This window comes from Lineus longissimus, chromosome 19 (genome assembly GCF_910592395.1).
Source record: "Lineus longissimus chromosome 19, tnLinLong1.2, whole genome shotgun sequence".
NCBI lineage: Eukaryota > Metazoa > Nemertea > Pilidiophora > Heteronemertea > Lineidae > Lineus > Lineus longissimus.
In genome coordinates, this window is record NC_088326.1 from 4,179,662 (window position 1) to 4,201,309 (window position 21,648).

Consider the following 21,648-nt stretch of genomic DNA (forward strand, 5'->3'; position numbering starts at 1 on the left):
CAGTGTATCACCAGAGTCTTTCAAATATCAGGTCTCACCAAAGACTGATTGTGATGTAAGTGGGTTTTCAGGGAAAATATGTGTGGTACGTGTCTATTTTATCTAGGACTGCCTGTGGAAGTGTCTATTCGGGGAATAGATGTGACGCTGTCTTATCTAACATTGATTGTGATAGCGCCTCTGATCTTCGGACCGGGGCAATCTCTCATCTAAAAGAGATTGTGTGAGTTGTTGTGCATATAGTGTCTCTTCACAAATTGCTTCATCAATGAATAGATGCAAATATCTCATCGAGGATTGATTTTGAGAGTGCGCTTTAGTTTCACATCTAAGACTCATTGTAAAAGTAGCTCTTCATGGAATTAGATGCGGCAGAGTGTCTCATTTAATGACAATGGGTGATATGAATAAAGACTAGCAAATGCTTTTACTTCAATTTTGTACAGAAAGGCCTAGTGTAAATAATGTACATGGAGTTTTAGATGAAAACATTTGCTAGTCTTTATTCATATCACCGATTGTCCCTACAGAGAATAGATGTGACAACAGCTTATCCAGGACTGATTGTGATAGTGGCTCTTCAGGGAATAGATGTGACAAAGGTTTATCTAGGACTGATTGTCATAGTGGCTCTGTATAGGACAGTGTCTTAATTATAGGAAGTACTGTGACAGTGGCTCTTCAGGGAATAGATGTGACATAAGGGCCGTTTAGACGACAGGCGAAAAGACCGCATTCGGATCGAATCTGGATGAATCCGGATTAAAACCACCCAAGGCGATGGTACCTTTTTAGTCCGGATGCAACCACATTGATCCGGATCTTTTTGCGTTTACACGACGAAAAATTAATCCGGATTCGGGACGCATCCGGATTTTTTCGCGTCGTCTAAACGGCCCTATAGTCTCAGACTGATAGAGGAGTTGTTGTGAACAGGGAGTTGTAAGAGACAGCGGGTTTTCCGAGACCAGGATGTGACAATGTCTCACCTAACCAGATTGTGAGTGTGGTGACGTCCAGTGTTTTATCTAGGACTAATTGATAGTCGATATTCAGGGAATATGTGAAAATGTATCATCTAAGATTATGTGTGACTGACACTCGTTTTTATGATCCTGAGTGAATTTTGAAAACGGTCAATGCTTTTTTGGAACGTCCTGTAACTTTAGATCAATGTCTTCACTTCGGCAACGTTCGGCTATTTCCGAAGGAACCCGAATTCCAAAATGGCGATGTCTGAAAATTTGTGATTGTGATTTCACGAAAAGTGTCATTTTATTTCATAACGAAGGATTAAAATTCATCATTTACAATGAACAATCAAACCTAGATGTATGTTTACATGATATAACAAAATTCAAGTATAAATGAGTTTGCTGTGAGAAGTAATTTCGGGTTGAATTTGGTGTCCCTTGACTGCTGTGTCGACTTACTTTCGATTTCTGCATGCGTCCACGTACATTCCCCGTATATATGACGTACTACATACACGCGGTGCACACATGGGGTGCATACCGCTGCTGCATGCAATGAGAGCATATCGCTGTAGGCCTACATGCTAGAACTTAAGTACAGTACAGCACTGCCAATGCATGCACTGGCCTGTCTGACATCAAAGCAGACACGATACGTCATGATTCATTGATTGATGATATTTCAGCATGAGTCATGACGACAGAAATGATTGAAGTCGTCAGTCGAAGGAGAGTGAGAAGACCATGAGTTGACGTTGTGCGACATTGGATTTTCCGCCACTTCATGCTTTATATCGCCATTTATGTCGTGACGTAAATTCCCATTAAAAAGATGCACAATCTTCTCATGACGTGGCAGCCAATAGATGGATATATCTTTGTTTACAAAAGGACGTCATTGCCGTTGGCTGCACGCGCATACTCGTGTCTCAGCAGAGGGGATGGCGTGACGTAACGATATCAATGTCCACGATCGTTGTTGGTTTCACTAGGCCACGAGGAGTTTTTCTCGCCTATCTCGTGACTTGCATGATATTTTCATTTAAGCATCATTATGTTATAGAGAGAAGTCTCAACAGGACGTTGGTTTGTCGCAACTTTTCTTCATGAAGTCTTATTGAAGATACGAGAATGCATACGCATGATGTTTGCAAATTAGCCGTGACGTCGGCAGATATCCATCTATTGTGAACATTATTCAGTACCCTTTTGTTGAGGCTCTGTCAGTACGTATCAATGATAGCAATTCTTTGTTCTGTAACCTGTATCAGCGTCTTCACTTTCTCCAACAATGCAGTGTTCTCCAGATCAGATTTCTTTGGCCAGGTGCTGTATAGGCATATTGAACAAAATTTGTACTTCATTTCATCAGTTATTGCCACTGCCAGGTTGGCAGCAAACTCTGTCCGGGTACTCTTTAACAGACAATGACCGAAAATAATGTTGCCAACTCTGCGAATTAAACCGAGTGCTTTATTGTTATGTCTGGGTGATGAAATGAAAACAGTTTATTTGTCCAGGTGCTGTGGCTGGACAAATAGCATAGTGGAGAATTATCTGTCCCGTGCTGGAAACTTGAAATTTTTTATATTAATTTCTTGGTCTTCAGATTTACCAGTTCAGTTGTGCTGACGGTACCAGAGTAAAACATAAAGCAACATGGCCGACCAAGTCTCTACCACCCAGCCGTCTCCCGATCCGATGCTCGGGGAAGGCCTCGTTAACCAAGGTGTGCAAGGCTTCCCAGCCACTCCAATGGCCAATCTATTCGATGAGAGTCTGACAGGTGGACAGGATGATTGGCTGGGCGAAATTGATGACATCATGGTAAGTTTGATGATTTTGTGCGACATGTCAAGTGTTCTTGAGATTAATCTTGCCAAAGGTACTTGGCCGACCTCTTGCCACTAATTGTCATAGTGTGATCACAAATAGTAACGATACACAGCCCTGCACAGCCGGTATCATAGTTGACTAGCTTTTGTCGACACCGTGAAAGAGCATTGGTTAGCATTGCTAAAGATAATCTACAACGTAGTATTGTGCAACACCACTATCTTTTGGTAGATGTGATCTAGTCACATTCCTGAGTTCAGGTGAGTACCTTTGGCCACAACAATATCAAAAACACCACAGTAAAACCTCCCTATGATTAAGCAAATTCAGGGCATCCTTAGAACTGACAGATATGGTGTCCTTCCAATTAGAGCTGTCCTATTTGATGAGAGTCGACAGGTGGACAGGATGAATGTTCGGCTGTGCGAAATTGATGCCATTAATATTGTGATAAGTTGAACAGTTTGCTGCAACAAGTAGAAATTACAGTGGAACCTCCCTTAGCGGACACCTCTCTATTAAGGACACTAGTTTTGGTCCCAAATTGGTTGTTTCCATTCAATTTGACCTCTCTAATCAGGACACCTATTAAGGACAGCACTTGTCAGTCCCGAGGGTGTCCTTAATATAGGGAGGTTCTCCTGTTGAACCTCTCCATCAAGGATACCCTTGGAACTGACAAACGATATCCCTAATTGAGAGGTGTCCTGATTAGAGAGGTCAAATTCAATGGAAATGACCAATCTGGAACCAAATGCAGTGTCCTTATTACAGAGGGTGTCCTTGATGGGGGGGGGGGGGTTAGAATTAGGTTGAAGTGGTGTCTCTGATGAATTTAACTCCAATTTACATTTCTTAAGGCAAGGTTTTCTCAAATTTGAGAGGAAATGTATCTTGGGGTGAATATCGCTGTCGTTAAACTTTAAAATATAATGTACCATACATCATTTTTCTGTGCACAGTCAGCTTGTATTGTATGAATAGCTCAGTTACTGTCTTTGGTCTTTGAGGAGTGATTTTTTACTGAGCAGGTCACATACATCGATATATTTCAAAACAAAATCATGTAAGTTAGAATTTGGTAGTCATATGAAAACTCTATGCAGATACATGTTCATGTACATTCCAGAACGAATATGAATACAGCATTTTTAAATGTCTTTAGAGGGATTATAAGTAAAATGTGACTGTGCACCTTACATGAAAAGAAAAGTTCATATTAACCTCTAGAGTTGAATCCCAAAACTTGAAAATCCCGGGATCCCAGGATGGTCACGTGGTTGCGAAATTGGGTCTGACTTTCACGATGTAGCCCCCGCATACAACCGCCAAAGTCCGGTACCGAGGCACCATCTACCCAGGCATGCTCTAACTGACCCTACTGTACATCAAACACACTAAAACAAGCAATAAACTAACGTCCCAGCTCTAGGGGGAAAAAATATCACTGAGACCGACCTGTCGGTCGTTGGGAAAAAACGTTATTTCAAAATGACCGACTGGTCGGTCACCGGGATTCAAGAGGTTAATGTAAAGTGAATCATTGTTTTTTCAGCTTGTAGAATATACATTGTAGAATGCTATGTTCAGAATCCTGTTAAAAACAACCCCTGAATCATTTTGGGAAAAAAAGGTGTGATGACCCATATGGCATAATATAAGTATAAAAGCTTAAAAAGGTTTAAATCGTAATTTATTACAGGGCAAGAATCCATTTTCTGGCATGAGTGAGGAGGAGATATCAAAAATCGATGCTGTGTTGCAGTCAGACGAAGTCACCCAACTTCTCCAGCAAACAAACGATCCGTTTGTCAATTCCCCCGAGGTACCCACCTCCTCCTTCCTGCCCGAGGATAAAGATGACCACGTTCTCGAGGACAGCATCAGCCGCTTGTTGGGCGAGAGCACCCTGGAGGAAAAACACGACTACGCAGAGACGGCGTCCACGTCACACGATTTTGATATTGACCTGGCGACAGTCCGTGATGCAAATATGATACTTAACGTGAGTATGATCATTTTGTTACTTTATTTATCAAAATTGGCATTAGCGAATGTGCTCCGCTGGTGGGTGTCATATTACATGGGCCCAGGACATCATATGTTTTGTTGCTAAAAATAATGTTGCGTGACATACAAGGTTGTTCCCAGAGTCTGCTACGTGCAAACTCGTACATTGCATTTCTTAGCCTGCCCCATCAGAGATTGACAAATAGTGGCTACACTCTTGCCACCTATCAGGAGCATATACATAGGGACAGCGATGTTAAAGAGAGGCCAACTATGACATTATAAGCTCTATAAATGGTATTGGGCACTTTGTAATGTAAAGTAGGAGGAAACCAGAGAGCCCAGAGGAATATTTCTCTGTCTGAGAGAGTTGCCTTTTCTATCATATAAAGACGTACAATTGGGAATCCAACCCATGTCCTCTGAGGTGACAGCACAGATGTAATTTTCGAACATCATTCACGATCCTACACTGACTTTTCGTCATTTCAGGTTGGACTACAAAGTGGCCCCTTGGCCGACATCATGGAGACGTTCGACATCCCGGGCGTGAGCGACCTCATTTCTCCCGCGTATGAAAAAATCAAGACGGCGGGAGAGAATGACGAGGAGAGGGGCCGTGATGACATGATGTATGATGAGTGTCAGGAGGGCGGGAAGTCAATGAAGGGAGGCAAGAAGGGCAAGGGGAAGTTTATGTTTCCCCCGCAGAGGTAGGTCGATCAAATGTCTTGCATGATCTTGGCGTTAGTTTCGTGTTTCGTCTCCAGAGGTATGTCAACATGGTCAGTCAAATGTCTCAATTTAAATCTCAATGAATCAAGTTACGTTAGGCTGTGCTTGATGAATAGCTTTTCTCCTTGAAATGAGAGCATCAGATTCTTCGGTTGACGGATGTCAGGAATCTGGCTGTGGCTTTCAGGCCTTCCTTCCCCACAGTCTCTTTTGGATGCTTTGATTGTCTGGCTAGGTCATTCTCTGCTCAGCTTAAAACGAACACAGCCTTTGAGGACGTGCAATTGACTAACATATTTCCAAAGGTTCAAGAAACTCAACGCCTTGTTGAGAAATTTGGATCTTAATTTTGTTACCATTACGTTTGTTTCATTGTATCCCTTAAAAATTACTCTCGTTCATTGACACGCTGATTAAAGTTACAGTGGAACCTCCCTATTAAGGACAACCTCTCTATTAAGGACACTAATTTTGGTCCCAAGTTGGTTGTTTCCGTTCAATTTGACCTCTCTAATCAGGGCACCTCTATTAAGGACAGCATTTGTCAGTCCCGAGAGTGTCCTAAATAGAGAGGTTCTACCATATAGTAATGTTTCGTGCTATTTATGTTTTCAGACGATCTGTGCGCATCGTTGAGCAAGAAACGCGCGAATTAGCCGAAAAAATTCGTCAGGAGAATATCCGTGAAGAACAAGAGGCCATAGAGGAGTTGAAGAAGAAAAACGAAGATTCGGAGGAAAGTAACATCCTGGATTCTGAAATGACTGATGCTGATGGGGAGATGGTGAAGAAACCCATAAAACGACGGGGAAGGCCTCCTAATAGCGGAAAAACGGTGAGTTTCAGATTTGATGGTATTTTCGACAAAATCCATGACAAAAAAATGTGACCCGCCACAGCAAAACCAGGCGCATGTCGCATAGAAGGTGAGCCTGAATGACACCAGGAGATGATGGAAGAAATTGATGTGCTCATATTTCAAAGGCAGATAACAGAGAAATGAACAAACAGTCCGTCTCAACCTGCCAAGCTCAGAGCGACATGCGCCTGGTTTTGCTGTGACGGGTCACAAATAATCAAAAGGAAGGTTTTTCTTTGACTTTGAACTAACCAGTTTTGAATACATGTTGTAAGTTTTGTAATCCATTTTAAAAATGTATGAAAACCCCAAAATAGTTCAATCGGATTTTATTAGTTTGCCTGACGTAACATTGAATCTATGTTTGCAAACATTTAATCTAAACACAGTATTTGGTGATCGAGTGTATATTTATCATTCTGAAAATGACATTATCCTGGACTCAATTGGATTTGTAATGATCAGTTTCGGATGTCCGTCCGGTCATGCATTTGAAGTCCATTCCAAGGAGAGAAAGAATAGGGAATTAAAATAGTCTTGTATGTTATTTTTATGTTGAATGGCCATTGCATAATATATCTGGCCAAGGTCTAATCATTTTCCTGCGTCATTTACTTGGATAAATTTTAACATCATTCAAATGAAACACCTTGTAATTCCCTGGTCAATTTCAATCGGACTTTTTTAATTGGTCGGCCAATTTTTGAATAGCAAAATTTAGATTGGGTCTGCCCTTCTCTTGAGCATTGCAGTGCACACAAGTTTGGCCTTGCAGTGTTGTGTTTGGCTTGAAATTGTGACCCTTGTGCACCCATCTCCATTCCGGTGGTTTTGAATTGGGATCATGTCGGTATGGCCCACCATTTTGTTTTTGTAAGGGTTGACAATACGTACCACCATTTTTGCCAGAACTTGAAATCCTAAAGCAATTAAAACTCTCTTAAGGTGAATGTCAATTTCACTGGTGGGAGTCAGTTCTTTGTTTACCAGGGAACAGACTCCTACCATTGAAATTGGCGTTTACTTCATTTTGAAATCATTCTAATTGCTTTAGGATTTCAAGTTATAGCCAAAATGGCGATTCCTATGGTCAACCCTTGAGGAATTGATACCAAGCATTGGGCATCATGGGTTGTCTCACCAATCACTGGGAGGGTGGAACTAAAAGGTCAACCAAAACCGTGGAAAACAAAGAACTGAATCGAAATTTGGAATCGAAAATGCAAAAAATACAAGTGGTCTAATTCATGTTCTCCTTCTCTGCAGGGCGTGAAAAAGTTTCCAGAGTCGGCGAACAGTGGTCCAGATGATGAGGCAGAAGATGTGAAGATCGAGAGCAAATCGAGTGGCGGTGTTCTGGAATCTTTGGCGCAGAGTTACGAAAATTTAGGAAAGGAGGATGATGAGAATAAGGATGAGGACGCTTTGGTAAAATGTGATAATGTTACTGATTTATCCGGTGCTATAGTGGATCCGTTTGGGGGTTCCAAAAAGGACCTAAGTCCCGACTCATCTGGTACGCAGGTTGTTGCCATGGAAACTATAACAAAAATCAAAGATATTGCTGTGACGTCATGGACTGTTGATTCCACGGATGAATCGGGTGGTTTCGGTAAAAAAATGAAAGTTCCATCGACTGAAACATTTTCAGAAGATGGCGTGCCTGGTCAAAGACGTAATTCCGAAGTTCCGGAATTTGGTACAAGTGGGAAGGAAAGACGGCGAAGTTCCCTTGATAGGGTTCGAGAAAAGGATAGAAGCTCATCCCGCGAGCGCAGCACTTCTTCACGTGACCGGCTTGGTCATTCACATGATAAAAATCGTGATTCTTCCCACGCGGATAAACGTCGCGATTCACGACAGGACAGGGACTTGCATTCTAGAGAGGGTGGGTCGAATCGGGGGGAAGATCATCGATCTCGTGGTCATAGGCACGGGGAGGAACATCGACGGGAGAGGGGTGGTCGGGAACAGGGGCATCTTGGTCGAGATAGTCGTGATCGGGAGAGGCATAGGGACAGCCGGGGTAGAGAAGGCAGCAGCAGCAGTAGCAGACGATACAGTGAACAGTCTAGAAGCGATTCGCGGCATAGTTTGCCTGGGGCGGATTATCAGAACGTGGAAGTGGATGACTTTGACTTAAAGGGAAAAAAGATTAGTCTCGATCAGTACAGGAAGGGCGATGTCGTGAGGCATGAGAGTGAGGTTAAGGAGGAGAGACGCAGGGAAGAGAAAACTGGGCCAGACGATGAGCTCATGGACATTGATGGTAAGCAAATGGCTAAAATTGTTACTGGTAGTGGTAGAGGGTGGATCAGGGAAATAGACGAATTCAAAGAAGTTTGTTTTGGCACTGACCAGTCATGCGTTTCATCTTGAACAAAGGATCGCTGTGTCTCTAGGCATTGTCCGAAGTCGGCTTCTGACGTGTTCTGAGTGTGCGCGTTTGATTTGTTTTGGCACTGATGTGTCTTCTTTGAATTCGTCTATTAACCCTAATAAAAATTGTCTTTATGCAATATTCTCAACTGCAGAACTCTGTATACTACTGACCTGGCATTAGCTTGAGACATTCCTCCTTTAACCGAAGATCCACTCTGTCAATCACGTTGCCAGTCATTTATTGGTTTATAGGCTTCCACATCGTTCCCCTGAGAAAATCGGAACAGTTTGGTGGCCCTCAAATTACCAGGGCCCGATTGTTCAAAGCTCCACTAAAGGTGTTTTAGCAGCTGCTAAACGACCACCTAGGAGTTCCGCTAAGTTTTAAGGGTTTGGCTAAGTTTAGTATGGTAGCGGTCACTAAACCCAGTTGCTAAAACTTAGCAGTCGCTGTACTAACCAGGCCTTTGATAACTAGGCCCTGTTCTTGACAAACAACGTATTTTTCAGCATTTCATGATGATGCGGGTGAATCTGATCTGAGTGATAGCATGGAAGGCGAATATGATGGAGACTTCGAAGAGGACGACCCCACGAAATTGTGGTGTGTTTGCCGCCAACCTCATAACAATAGGTAAATAAATGAACCAACATGTAAAGTGAGCATTAGGCCCCATAAAAAACTTTGTATCATCTCTTTATTGTATGCACCGGACACCCATCCTGTTCTTCACCACAATCAACGCTGCTTAACTTTGAGCTCTGGGGCCAACACGCCAACTACTAGGCCCTAAAGGAAATCCTCCATGGTCAGCGGGTTGAGTCGTGCCATATAACTTGGGGTACAGTACATCATTTCCCCCTTCAATAAATGATGACTTGTCCTCGCGACACTCGGCATCATCTCTGTAACAGACTGCAAACCATGACATTCGGGACCTAAATACCGCCATAGGGAAATGGTCAACCTTATTTTGTGGCACTTTCTCATATTCAGAAACTAACATAAAGTTTTCGTTTTCGTTTTGCAGATTTATGATATGCTGTGATAAGTGTGAAGAGTGGTACCACGGGGCGTGCGTGCGCATCACCAAGAAACGTGGCAAAGAGATGGAGCAAAATGACGAGGAATGGATCTGTCCTGTTTGCTTACGTAAGTGTACAATAATGAGGCTAGTGATCGTGATGGTGTAGTGATTTTGGCATCCACCTCATATCGAGTGGTCGAAGGTTCACAGCGTGTTGGTGGCTTGTCTTGATGCAATCATAGGTTACCCGTGACAGGGTTTGAAAGTGTCATCATATTCTTCTGCTTAGAATTCGATTTTCTTTTATGGCTATGCTACAGAACCAGGCCTACCTCCCTAATAAACCTGGCTGTCGTTTCTTGTTCCACCCTTGGTCCCCAGAGTGTTGTTTCCATTGATGTACTGTTAGGCCATGTGACCTGTCCCTTGTTGTCCCAAAGTTGGCAGTCCTGGAGCACATACTCTGGTGTCTGATCTTGTGCATTGCATTTGCACCTTCCGTACTTGACCGTATTCATCCTCTGGAGGTGGGCCTGCAGTGGCCTGTCATAAGATGCCAGATGATGGTCGTCTCTCTTCTCACTTCTGTCCACGTTTAGGCGGGTGTTGCTACTGAGGTCCCCTCTTGTCTCTGCCGGGTGTTCACAAGTAAAGAGTGTCTCATCAACCAAGCCAAGGTGACCCTTTCCGTAGGAATACATACTGTATTACACCTTGTCTTGGCAAAGTTCAAATTCGTACACAATTTGTGCATAACCAGCCAATGTTACACGGTCAGCCTCAGTTAAAAATTCCTGCACTGAAGTCATTCGCAACCTGTACCCTGATTGAGAAGACATTGGGCCAACAAATGTCGTAACCCAGTGACATCTTGAGCAAGTGTGTATAAATCTTCCTTATTTTTGCAGAAAAAGAAAGAAAGGAGAGGTTGTACATTGAAGAGAGGAAGAAAATTGAAGAAGAGCTTAGACTGCGAGATACTGTAAGTTGTTAATTGCACCTTGAGTTCCTGAGAAAAAACAGACGCCTTTTTATTTTTGTCTCGCTTGTTAGGAGAATCTCCTTGTGTCATCGAGGCTCATCTTCTGAGCGATGCGCGTCTCGTTTTACTACGGCAGGTCACAGTTGTGGCAATGTGTCAGGAAGGCTGCAACATCCTCAGCAGACGACATCAACAGTCCAAGGAAAAGAGGTCAGCAGACATTATGATCTGTCAAAAGTTTAATTTGACAACAGAAGTGGAAAGATCTGTATCTTAGCTTCCTGTACTACTTCGAATTTTCGAAATCGGACAAAAAATAAGCATTCTTGAGGCATATTTTTGCAAGTAAGACAAGTTCTAAGGACTACATCTTCAAATAGAAAATTTTCAGTCTTTTTGCTTTAAGCACCGTCCCTGAGTTCTACAGGTAGAAGCATTGTTGAAAAGAAAGGCTTAAAAATAATGGTTCTTTAAATTTTTACAACATCCTGGTTTCTTCAGATAAAATCTTTGAAGGACCGCCTGCAGAGAACGAGAGAAATCGAGGAGAAACGTGATTCGGCGTCAGCACCGATGGAAGAGGTATTCAGGTCTTCAGGAAAGATGGAGGGGGAGTTCAGGAAAATGGATAGGAATGCGGGCGGGAAACGGAAAAAGAAAATCAAGATATTCAAGGTATAGTTCACGTTGTTATTTTGCCTGACCTGTTCGCTACCAGACATTTTCAAAATGGTCGCTGATGTGCTGATAGGATCACGCCAAGCCATCATCTTGTGTTTTGTTGATAAAATGTCATGTTCTGTGGACGTCTGTGTTGGTGTGGAAGACCCCCGAAGGGCCAAGATGACACTGTTGATGATGATATTGATGAAATGACACCCCTACAGCACCACTCACCCACGGAGCGCTTAGTTCACTTTTCAAAACATCTACTGATTTTACGTCATGTCACAGTGCCACCACCTTAGAACAAAGTTTAAACAAATGGTGAGATCCTTGATCCCCAGAGTGTGGACAGGTCGAAGCTAAAGGGGAGGATACTCCAGAAACCTCTGAAGAGCTGTTCTTCGTCTCAGGTGATAGCCCAGCAGACTATAACTTAACAGTTGGCCTTTATTGCCCAGCTGAGTAGAAGTATGAAACCCCCACGTCTACATTGCCCTTTTCAGTTGATAATAAGTTTATAATCTGTTAACTGTTTCCCTCTTCAGAGTCACCGAATGAGTATGATGCCAAAGCGTTGTATTTTCACTAAATGCGAGACCACCGTCCTCCCTGGGGCCGTCTATTGTAGTAATCAGTGCATCCTCCGCCACGCGCATGAATCCTTGGTCCTACTTGCCAAGGAGAAGGAGAGAATATTTGGAAAAGGAAGAGTTGATGTAAGTTCACTTTCTTGGTTATGGTAACAGAGTTACCAATAGATTTGGATACGTCTGTTGCCCAGTTGAGAATGTAGGTCTACACTCACTTGATTGGCCACATGGAGGCGTTGCAGTATGTACCATATAAGTGCAAAGGGGTGGACATCATGCTAGTTTGTTTTGAGGTGCTACCGAGAATTCTGAGCTTGGCAATAGGCCCATTGGACAATTCTTTCTTGGTAGGAAACTAGACTGATATGGTAGGGTGCGTGCCACAGGAAACAAGTTCCACTTGAGTTCTAAAAAAACTGCTGGCATTACGCTACTGCAAAGAGCCTAAGATGATGTCCTCTTTACTAGTGCCAGCCGACTGAGGCAATGAATGCCTCTTGCTCAATTGTTCAATAGAATTTTGCGCGAGCAGCCCAGTAGCCTACTTTTAGATTTTTCACTGTACGAGAAAATGTACCTTCTCATTTCCTGCTAAAAAGTCAGCGAGATTCAGCCTGATGGACAAGTGGATAACAGGGCAACCAATACGGTTCTATTCAGAAAACCGAGTATGACTTGATGATGCATCAATTTTGATGTCAACTGAGGTGCGGGAAGGCATCGTATTGCTTTAAATTGACTACAAAATACACATTTCTTTGCAGCTGAATCCAGCCGAGAGGATCATCGTTATGGAGAGGCGTACCGGCAAGATCCTGACCGGTCTTAACGCCCCGACAGCTGCTAATCTCCGTTCGTGGTTGGAGCGACATCCGAGCTTCGAGGTACTCAGACCCAAGAAGCAGGCACCCGAGCCTGGACAGCCTGAGAGACAGAGTAAGTTCTCTTATTTTGAATCGGAAAGGCATCTCCAGATAAATCGTAGGTTGGTTCAGTCCGTGCTCTCATTCAAAGTGTTGGGGAAAATGCCTTGTGATCTCTTTTGTTTCTTCCTCTTGAGTGTTCGTTCTCCACTTGGAGGTGTTTTGCTTCAGGGAGTATTCCTCCTCCAACGGAGGATGATCGTTTTTATGCGCCACTACAGTTAGGCGCCAGTTTGGTTTATTGGCGAAGTGACTCCGGCTTTAGCCTGATATGGAGTCCACGCAAGCTACTCATGTTTCTCACTTGGTGGGGTCCTTTACTTGCCTTGGCAAAGATGCCAGATACAAGGAACCTCAGTTTTAAGTGTCATTCAAAGGACTGTGAAGAGCCAGGATATTAGTTCCTTGAAAGCCATGCGGTTTCATCCAGAAATACAATCTTGGGTTCTCAAACCCCGGCCCTATTGCATGGTAGCCAGAAGTGACAGTATCACTAGATATGTTTAGTTCAGCCCTGGAGATAAGTCAAAGGGGAGTCAGGAGAGGGGATAACGTCTCTGATATGGGATATCACTCTGGGTCAATCTAGTCGTTTAGGCTTTTTCGCAAGATTGCCTCTGAACAGGAATCCTATCGCATATGTTTTTAGGACGCGATCGACCAGAGCCACCTCGCCAGGCCACTACCACGGAACCACCGGAAGTGACAGAAGGACCAGACATGATTCGTGTTAATGTTAGAAGAATTCTCAGGGACCTCTTAGAAAAAAGGTACGCGTTGCCTGGTTCTCTTGGTTTCGTTATAGTGGTCGCAATCAAATACACGTTATTACCGCCCACCGCTTGAGCGGTCGCTATAGTAAACCTTTCTGTGTCTTGTTGGGTATGATCTGGCTCGGCTCTACTGGTGTATAGTGACGCAGGCATGTTGTCTGCTACCCACCAACTTGAACTATGTTGTATAGATGGCGCTGCGGCGGCGGCGAAGACAGAGGTTTTGCCAGACTCACGTGGCTGCATAATACTACCAAAAAAGCCCCAGTATGGAACGGTTCAAACGGCCTGGTAGTCAAGAGGTTAAAGGCAGCAAAAAGCAGCCGGCTTCACTACCCACACTGTTTCTCAAAAACCGAATACCTCTAACTTGCTTGTTCAAATGTTTCAGAGCTTCAGAAGCAGGCGATCTCTCCGCCGTGACAAAAGCAGACGTGAAGAAATACGCCATATCTATCGAGGAGGCCATGTACCATTATCATCGCAACACTGGCCTCAAGTACAAGGCCAAGTTCCGCAGCCTGGTCTTCAATATACGGGATCCTAATAATCATGTAAGTCCTGGGGGGCTTGGTGGAAACAGGGGATTCAGAAGAACAGAGGAAAATGAGGACCCGACTCAGTTTGCAGCCCAGCCCAGATTTTAGCCCAGTCCCTGGTTTTCTCTGATTCCTCTGTATCGATGTGGCCGTCCTAGGGTGTATCGCTGTTGTACCTTCTCAGCACCAATTACGATAGGCAAGACTGTTCTAAAGCCTTCTGGAGTGGCAGTTATTCACATTCGGACATTAAGCAAAATACAACCTATGTTGAGATGACGAAAGTCCAAAACTTTGCAGACAAAAAATTCAATGAAAGGATTGCACTTCATCATCACCTTTTCTGACTTCAGGGCTTATTCCGCCGGATCCTACGGGGACAGATCCATCCGAATAACCTGGTCCGTCTCTCGTCGGAGGAGCTGTCTTCCCGCCAGGTGTCCGAGCTGCAGGAGATGAAACGGGATTTGACGAGATTGGAGAAGGAGCATCCACAGTCCAAGTCAGGTGGCCAGCAGAGGAGGCAGAAAGAGGTAATGAAACCCCCAATATTTTCGTTACCTGTCATCGCTTGTGACCTAACTTGCGTAACTCACTTTGCTTTATTTGCCTCATCCTTTAAATGAGAGCCACATCCTTTAAATAAGACCTGCAACTAAGAAGACCCTGTATACCTGTATGTCAGGCCAAACCAATGACCCATCCAAGTTATAGCGTGTTCGATTACTGGTGCTGTGCTTTGGTGAGGACCGGATCTTACGCCTTGAAGCTATAGCTGAGTATATCCTGAACCCCACTGCTCACGTGCCAGGGCTGGGTAATAGGAGAGTTTTTTAGCATGAAAAATATTGACCTGACCCAGACCCTCACTGACCCCAATGACCAGATCTTCTCACTTTGTGTCACTTCAACCTGGCGCAAGATGAAGCGCCAGATCCAAATAGGATGCTGTGACATCAAGATATGCAAACCTTTATCTAGTACTTTCGTTTCAGGGGGGCAGTGCTATTGACCCAATGGCCGATCTTCTCGGAACGATGACCGCGGACACCACCAGTGAGCACCGCAATCATCTCTTCGATCTCAACTGTAAGATCTGTACGGGAAAGACTCCGCGGCCGGAAGCGGAACACATCAAGAAACTCGCGCAGCAGCTGAAGCTGCAGAAGGAGCGACACAGAGCGGAGGATAAGAAGCCAGAGAAGGTTTCGCGTGATCCGAGGTTACTGGATACGAGTCGGTCGGATAGCGATATCGTCGGGAGCAGTTTGGAGGAGTCAATTGAGGAGCAGATTTCGCAGGAGATCAAGGATGAATTGGGCATCGAATCGCCGGTACCTGTGGTGACCACAACTGGGTAGGTGCACAAGCTTATACAGTAGAACCTCTCTATTAAGGACACCCTCGTGACTGACAAGTGCTGTCCTGATTAGAGAGGTCAAATTCAATGGAAACAACCAATTTGGGACCAAAGCTCATGTTCCTAATAGAGATGTTGTCCCTAATAGAGAGGTGTCCGTTACTGGAGGTTCCACTGTTTATTGGTCTTTTTTGGCTGACGGGACAGATTTAGGGTGAATAAAAATGTTCACCAAAATACTAAAGCAACACTGGCCACTGCCATTTGTTATTATAGTTTATTTACCAAGTCCTTTTCTTGTAGGAATAAGAAGTATTTGCCCATTAAAGAAGATTTTAAGGCATGTGGAAAAAGTGTAAATTTTCAACTTGGTTTTTTCTCTTCTCTGTAGCTCACCTGATGTCACTTCGTCTGGGCAAGCCCAGAACCTCACTCTATGGAAGGGCTCCATCTTCATGCAGGATCTCCCCAAGTTCTTCACCTCGGCGGATCTCGTCTCTGGACCTAAGGATTACTTCATGCAGGTAAATACCAATTGGAAAATCAGGCCCCAGAAGATGGGGTGCATTTTGAAAATTCGAAATTTAAAGGCCAGGGCGGGGCCAGATCAATCATGATGGCGATGAAGTACAACTACCGAGGAAGAATGCAGATTATGCCTTGGCATCAAGGTTGCCAACGGGGCAGATCAAAGAGCCAGAAAAAGAGGGGGAGGGCGTGCTCTGCATTTCACATCAAAATCTCTGATCTGTTCCAAAGTTTCATGGTCAATTACAGAGATTTTCATGAATAAGGGGGTGGGGCTGCGTCAAGTGCTTGGATCTTTGGATCCGCATCCGGCCAAGTCCACCTTTGCTGGAGGCAGTTGGCTGGCGTCCTGGTCTCTTCAGGTGCTGGTGGAGTCTCCGTGCCCCTTGAGCAGATGATATATGAAGGCTTGGCCTTTTCTCTGAATGATACGCTTGTGTTTTCCAGGATATTCCCAGTACCATCCAGCTGTGCGGGAGAATCAATCCAGCCAACGTGTTTGATTATTTGGGGAAGATCAAGGAAATGCGTTCTAAGGTATGTTACAGTATGAACATTTCAGTACAATGCAAGGACACACCCAAAAATGCTGCAAAACTGCTTTTTTGAAACCTACTGCTAAACTCCCTGCTCAGAGGGACTCTGTTTGAAATTGCACTGTCTTTGCTTGTCTTTGGTCAGGACATTCTTCTGGTGTGTTCAAAATTTTGAGATGCATTCTTGAAAGACAGTTTATTTCGGTAACAAAGTCACCCGTCCTAGAGATTTCTGCCAAAGAGCCAAAGAGTTTTGTGGTCAGGGTGGTGTCCATTGGCCAGTATTCCGGTCTGTTGATATGTTACCAAACAGTGTGATAAAATTCCACCCAGAAAGAGGTTATTTTGAATCAGAAGTAGAACCTGTGTTTCGTGACACATTTTACAAATAAAAAAAACACCTAGCTTTCTGTTCCAGGACATCATTGTGGTGCGCTTCCAACCAAGCCAGGAGAACATGGAGCGCGTGGCCTACATGGACATGTACAACTACCTGAGCACCCGCAAGCGTTGCGGTGTGGTCGGCAACAACACCAAGCTCGTCAAGGACATGTACTTGATCCCTCTACCTGCTGAGAGTCCCCCGCCGAAGATTCTCCTGCCTTTTGAAGGGCCAGGTAAGAGAGAAGTCTTCGTCTTTAAAACATGCAGGGCAGAGGTTCAATTGAACTGCGTTCCATTACCAGTTTGGTTTATTGGCAAGTGACTCTGTCTTCTGCCAGGGAAAAGGGCCCGTCTGAAGCTACTGTCCATGTGGGTAGGGTCTTTTGTTTGCCCTGGTACAGGCACCAGGTAAAAGGAACCTTGGTATTTGGTTTCGGGCCAAAGACGATATGAAACGACAACGATCCATCTAACCAATGAGTTCCTGGTTATGAGCCTGGTGCTTTACCCTTGTTACCGCTGATTTCACACGGCTTACCATTGTTTTTGAAATATAAAATGGAAAGGTTGCTTACCTGGCACTATGTTGGTTTTTCAGGTCTTGAAGAAAGATACGAACGACCTCATCTTCTCATTGGTGTCATCATCCGCCACCGACCTAAATCAACGCCTGGCTCCGAGCTCCAAAAAGAGGCAGAAAAACAAGATTGCGTCCTAGTCGATCCTGCGTGGGGAGAACTTAAAAAGAAATTTCAGGAACAGAAACTTAGGAAGGAAAGCTCACGCTCAAAGGGAAGTTCACGTTCGAAGGAGAAAGAAAAATCAAAAGAGAAGAAAAAACGCGAATCAAAATCTGTTTTGGTGAAGTTTTTAGAGGATGCGAAACCTGGAGCGGATATTGGGTCAGTTGACAATGAAGCAGAAGACCATGGAGCAGACGATACATGTTTTTCCCCGGAGCCTGTAGAGAAGGTTAAGGAGGAAGTGGAGGATGCGTACTCCCCCTCCCAGGAGGTTGAAGACTTGTATCTACCCATGCAGATCCTCACCAAGGAGGAGGATAAAACGCTGCAGGTGCTGGAGGAAAAGTTGGCGGCAGAAGACTTAGAAGAGGAGGAGGAATTTCCAGAGGAGGAGGAATTTCCAGAGAAGGAGGAATTTCCAGAGGAAGAGGAATATCAGGAAGAGGAGAGCATGGAGATTGATGATGACCCAATAGTTGATATTGCAGAGAGCTTTGAAAATGCAGTTGGCCTTGAAAATGCGGAGAGCCTTGAAAATGCAGAGAGACTTGAAATTATAAAGAGCCTTGAAAATGCAGAGCACTTTGAAAATATAGAGAGCTTTGAAAATATAAAGAGCCTTGGAAATGCAGGGAGCCTTGGAAATGCAGAGAGCTTTGAAAATGCAGAGAGCCTTGAACAGAAGCCAACAGTTTTGAAAGATGGTGTTGTTGTTGAGGACCCTGTTGAAAATGTCTCACCACAGGCACTAGAAAGAAATGATGTTGCTATGGAGACACAAGAAGAGGTAGCAGAAGTCTTGGACCATAAGCATGAGGGAGAGCCTGAAGTCACTGACCCGATTCCTGAAGAAGAGTCGGCTGGAAACACTGCACCCGAGGTAGAAAATCCGCTCGATTCATTGACAAGTCGTATTCAAGCGTTCAGTAAGATGTTACAGACTGGAGGATCCTTCATACCTCGGCAGCTCCGTACACAAGCACCTGGTCCAAAACCTGAGTCAAGCCATCCACAGAACATACCAACTCCTACAAGCCGAAAGAATCCGGTTAAAAGGATAAAAACAGAAGCAGTTTCTCTTTACGGTTCTTCACCACTTACTGGTTCCAGTCCAGCCGGAACTCCAAAAGCTGCAACGGATCTAGTTCGAGAGCTAAAACCCAAACCAGCAGTTTCTCTCTACGGGTCATCTCAACCACTTGGTTCCAGTCCAGCACACACTCCAAAAGCTGTATCAAGTCCACTGCCTACCCCTAAGTCTGCATCGCCACTTCTTGGTTCCAGTCCAGCGCACACTCCAAAAGTTATATCAAGTCCACTGCCTACTCCTAAGTCTGCATCGCCACTTCTTGGTTCCAGTCCAGAACGTACTCCAAAAGTTGTATCAAGTCCACTGCCTACCCCTAAGTCTGCATCACCACTTCTTGGTTCCAGTCCAGAACGTGCTCCGAAAGTTGTATCAAGTCCACTGCCTACCCCTAAGTCTGCATCGGAAAGAGTTGCTTCACCACTCGTAGCGCCATCACCGCTTGAGACGAGACAAGTTATGGTTGCAACTCCTCCTCAAGCGCGCGTGAAATCTCCACCTGTTCCAGTCTCTACCCAAGTAACCACTCCTCCTGCAGGTGAAACATCTGAGGTTCGTATTGCTCCAGGCTCTTTGAAACCTTTCTCAGCTGTTTCAGCATTGCCCGCGCCTGCCAGAAAACCTACTGAACCTCTGAAGGATAAAAAGGACCAGAAGATTTCGCCTGAGCCTGCTAAAAAACCCACTGAACCTCGGAAGGATAAGGACAGGAAGGTTTCGCCTGCGCCTTCCAAAAAAACCACTGAACCTCTGAAGGATAGGGACAGGAAGGTTTCGCCTGCACCTCGGAAGGATAAGAAGGGCCAGAAGGTTTTGCCTGAGCCTGCCAAAAAAGTCACTGAACCTTGGAAGGATAAGGACAGGAAGATTTCGCTTGCGCCTTCAAAATCACCCACTGAACCTCCGAAGGATAAGAATGACCAGAAGGTTTTGGCAGCACCTGCCAAAACACCCACTGAACCTCCAAAGGATAAGAAGGACCAGAAGGTTTTGCCAGCACTTGCCAAAACACCCACTGAACCTACAAAGGATATGAAGGACCAGAAGGTTTTGCCAGCACTTGCCAAAACACCCACTGAACCTCTGAAGGATAAGAAGGACCAGAAGGTTTTGCCTGTATCTACCAAAAAACCCACTGAACCTCTGAAGGATAAGAAGGACCAGAAGGTTTTGCCTGTATCTACCAAAAAACCCACAGAACCTCCCAAGGATAAGAAAGACAAGATGGTTTCGCCTGCACCTGCCAAAAAACCAACTGAACCTCCCAAGGATAAGAAGGATCAGTGGGTTTTGCCTGTGCCTGCCAAAAAACCCACTGTGCCTCCCAAGGATAAGAAAGAGAAGATGGTTTCGCCTGCACCTGTCAAAAAATCTACTGAACCTGTCAAGGACCAGAAGGTTTTGCCTGTGCCTGCCAAAAAACTCTCTGAACCTCCCAAGGATAAGAAAGACAAGATGGTTACGCCTGCACCTGTCAAAGAACCCACTGAACCGTTGAAGGATAAGTTGGATAAGGAATCATCAACAACAAGGGCGTTTGAACTTCTTCAGGAAAAGAAAGATAAGGAATTGTCAACAACAAGTGCATTTGAACTTCTTCAGGATAAGAAATCATCAACAACAAGTGCATTTGAACTTCTTCAGGATAAGAAGGATAAGAAATCGTCAACAACAAGTGCATTTGAACTTCTTAAGGATAAGAAATTGTCAACGAGAAATGCATTTTTCCAGTCTTCTTATGCACGGCCTCGCATTCGTTTCCGAGGTGCTCCCTTCCCTTCACCAGTTGAGCCTCCTCTGGTAGAACCAAAGTCTGAATCTCCATCCAAGCCAAAATCATCAACTGCTACCCCAATCTTACCAAAGACCTGGAAGATGACTATGGGAAAAATTTCGCTGCCTACTCCCTCTGAGCGGGAAAGACCTTCTGCAGCGAATAAAAAGTTGGCCAAACCTCCTGTGGAAGTGGCATCACCAGAGGTAATCATTGAAAGATATGGACCGCAGGAAGTGAAAGAATCACAACTGTCTGCTGAAAGTAATGCGTCGCCATCGCCAGAACAGATCGTCCAGCCTCTGTCACTTAATGAGCACATGGCAATCCCGCTTAGTCAGCAGCCTTTACTACCCCAACTGCCAGAACAGGTTGATGCACCCCCGCTTCTGGAACTGCCTGTGGCACCACCTCTTCCGGAGCAGCCTATGGCAATACCTCTTCCGGAAGACCCTGTGGCACCACCTCTTCCGGAGCAGCCTATGGCAATACCTCTTCCGGAAGACCCTGTGGCACCACCTCTTCCGGAGCAGCCTCTGGCAATACCTCTTCCGGAAGACCCTGTGGCACCACCTCTTCCGGAGCAGCCTATGGCCCCACCTCTTCCGGAACAGACAGCACCACCTCTGCCTGCCGAAACAGTTTCACCACCATTGCCAGATCAAGCAGCACCACTGCCACCATTACCGGAACAGATTGTACCACCGCTTCCACCAGGACCGCCCCCGGAGCCGCCACCGATGATGTTCCACCAGCCGCCACCTCCACCACCTCCTCTGCCGACTGGGTTTGTCCTACCTTATCATGCGATGCCTCCACCACCACCACCACCACCACCAGAAGAGAGACAGCCAGGTAGGTTTTATTGTTCTGACTTTCCTCTCACTGTTTGTTAAAAAGTGTCAATCCCAATTGAGTCTGACCTTTGCAGAGATATAC

General features: G+C 44.9%; 1 protein-coding gene across 1 annotated transcript in view; it reads left to right on the top strand.

Moving 5' to 3' along the window:
• Window positions 1-1,214: 1,214 nt before the first annotated feature.
• Window positions 1,215-21,648, top strand: part of LOC135502954 (uncharacterized) — a 30,932-nt gene continuing 10,498 nt past the window's right edge. The window contains exons 1-20 of the mRNA XM_064796172.1: window positions 1,215-1,332; window positions 2,584-2,801; window positions 4,513-4,815; window positions 5,313-5,533; window positions 6,171-6,390; window positions 7,681-8,683; window positions 9,307-9,430; window positions 9,828-9,949; window positions 10,733-10,806; window positions 11,308-11,481; window positions 12,018-12,188; window positions 12,827-12,998; window positions 13,635-13,755; window positions 14,150-14,312; window positions 14,651-14,830; window positions 15,293-15,654; window positions 16,049-16,181; window positions 16,633-16,722; window positions 17,140-17,338; window positions 17,704-21,564. Coding sequence (XP_064652242.1) covers window positions 2,634-2,801; window positions 4,513-4,815; window positions 5,313-5,533; window positions 6,171-6,390; window positions 7,681-8,683; window positions 9,307-9,430; window positions 9,828-9,949; window positions 10,733-10,806; window positions 11,308-11,481; window positions 12,018-12,188; window positions 12,827-12,998; window positions 13,635-13,755; window positions 14,150-14,312; window positions 14,651-14,830; window positions 15,293-15,654; window positions 16,049-16,181; window positions 16,633-16,722; window positions 17,140-17,338; window positions 17,704-21,564 — 7,861 coding nt within the window. The 5' untranslated portion in view covers window positions 1,215-1,332; window positions 2,584-2,633. The remainder of the gene's footprint in view (window positions 1,333-2,583; window positions 2,802-4,512; window positions 4,816-5,312; window positions 5,534-6,170; window positions 6,391-7,680; window positions 8,684-9,306; window positions 9,431-9,827; window positions 9,950-10,732; window positions 10,807-11,307; window positions 11,482-12,017; window positions 12,189-12,826; window positions 12,999-13,634; window positions 13,756-14,149; window positions 14,313-14,650; window positions 14,831-15,292; window positions 15,655-16,048; window positions 16,182-16,632; window positions 16,723-17,139; window positions 17,339-17,703; window positions 21,565-21,648) is intronic.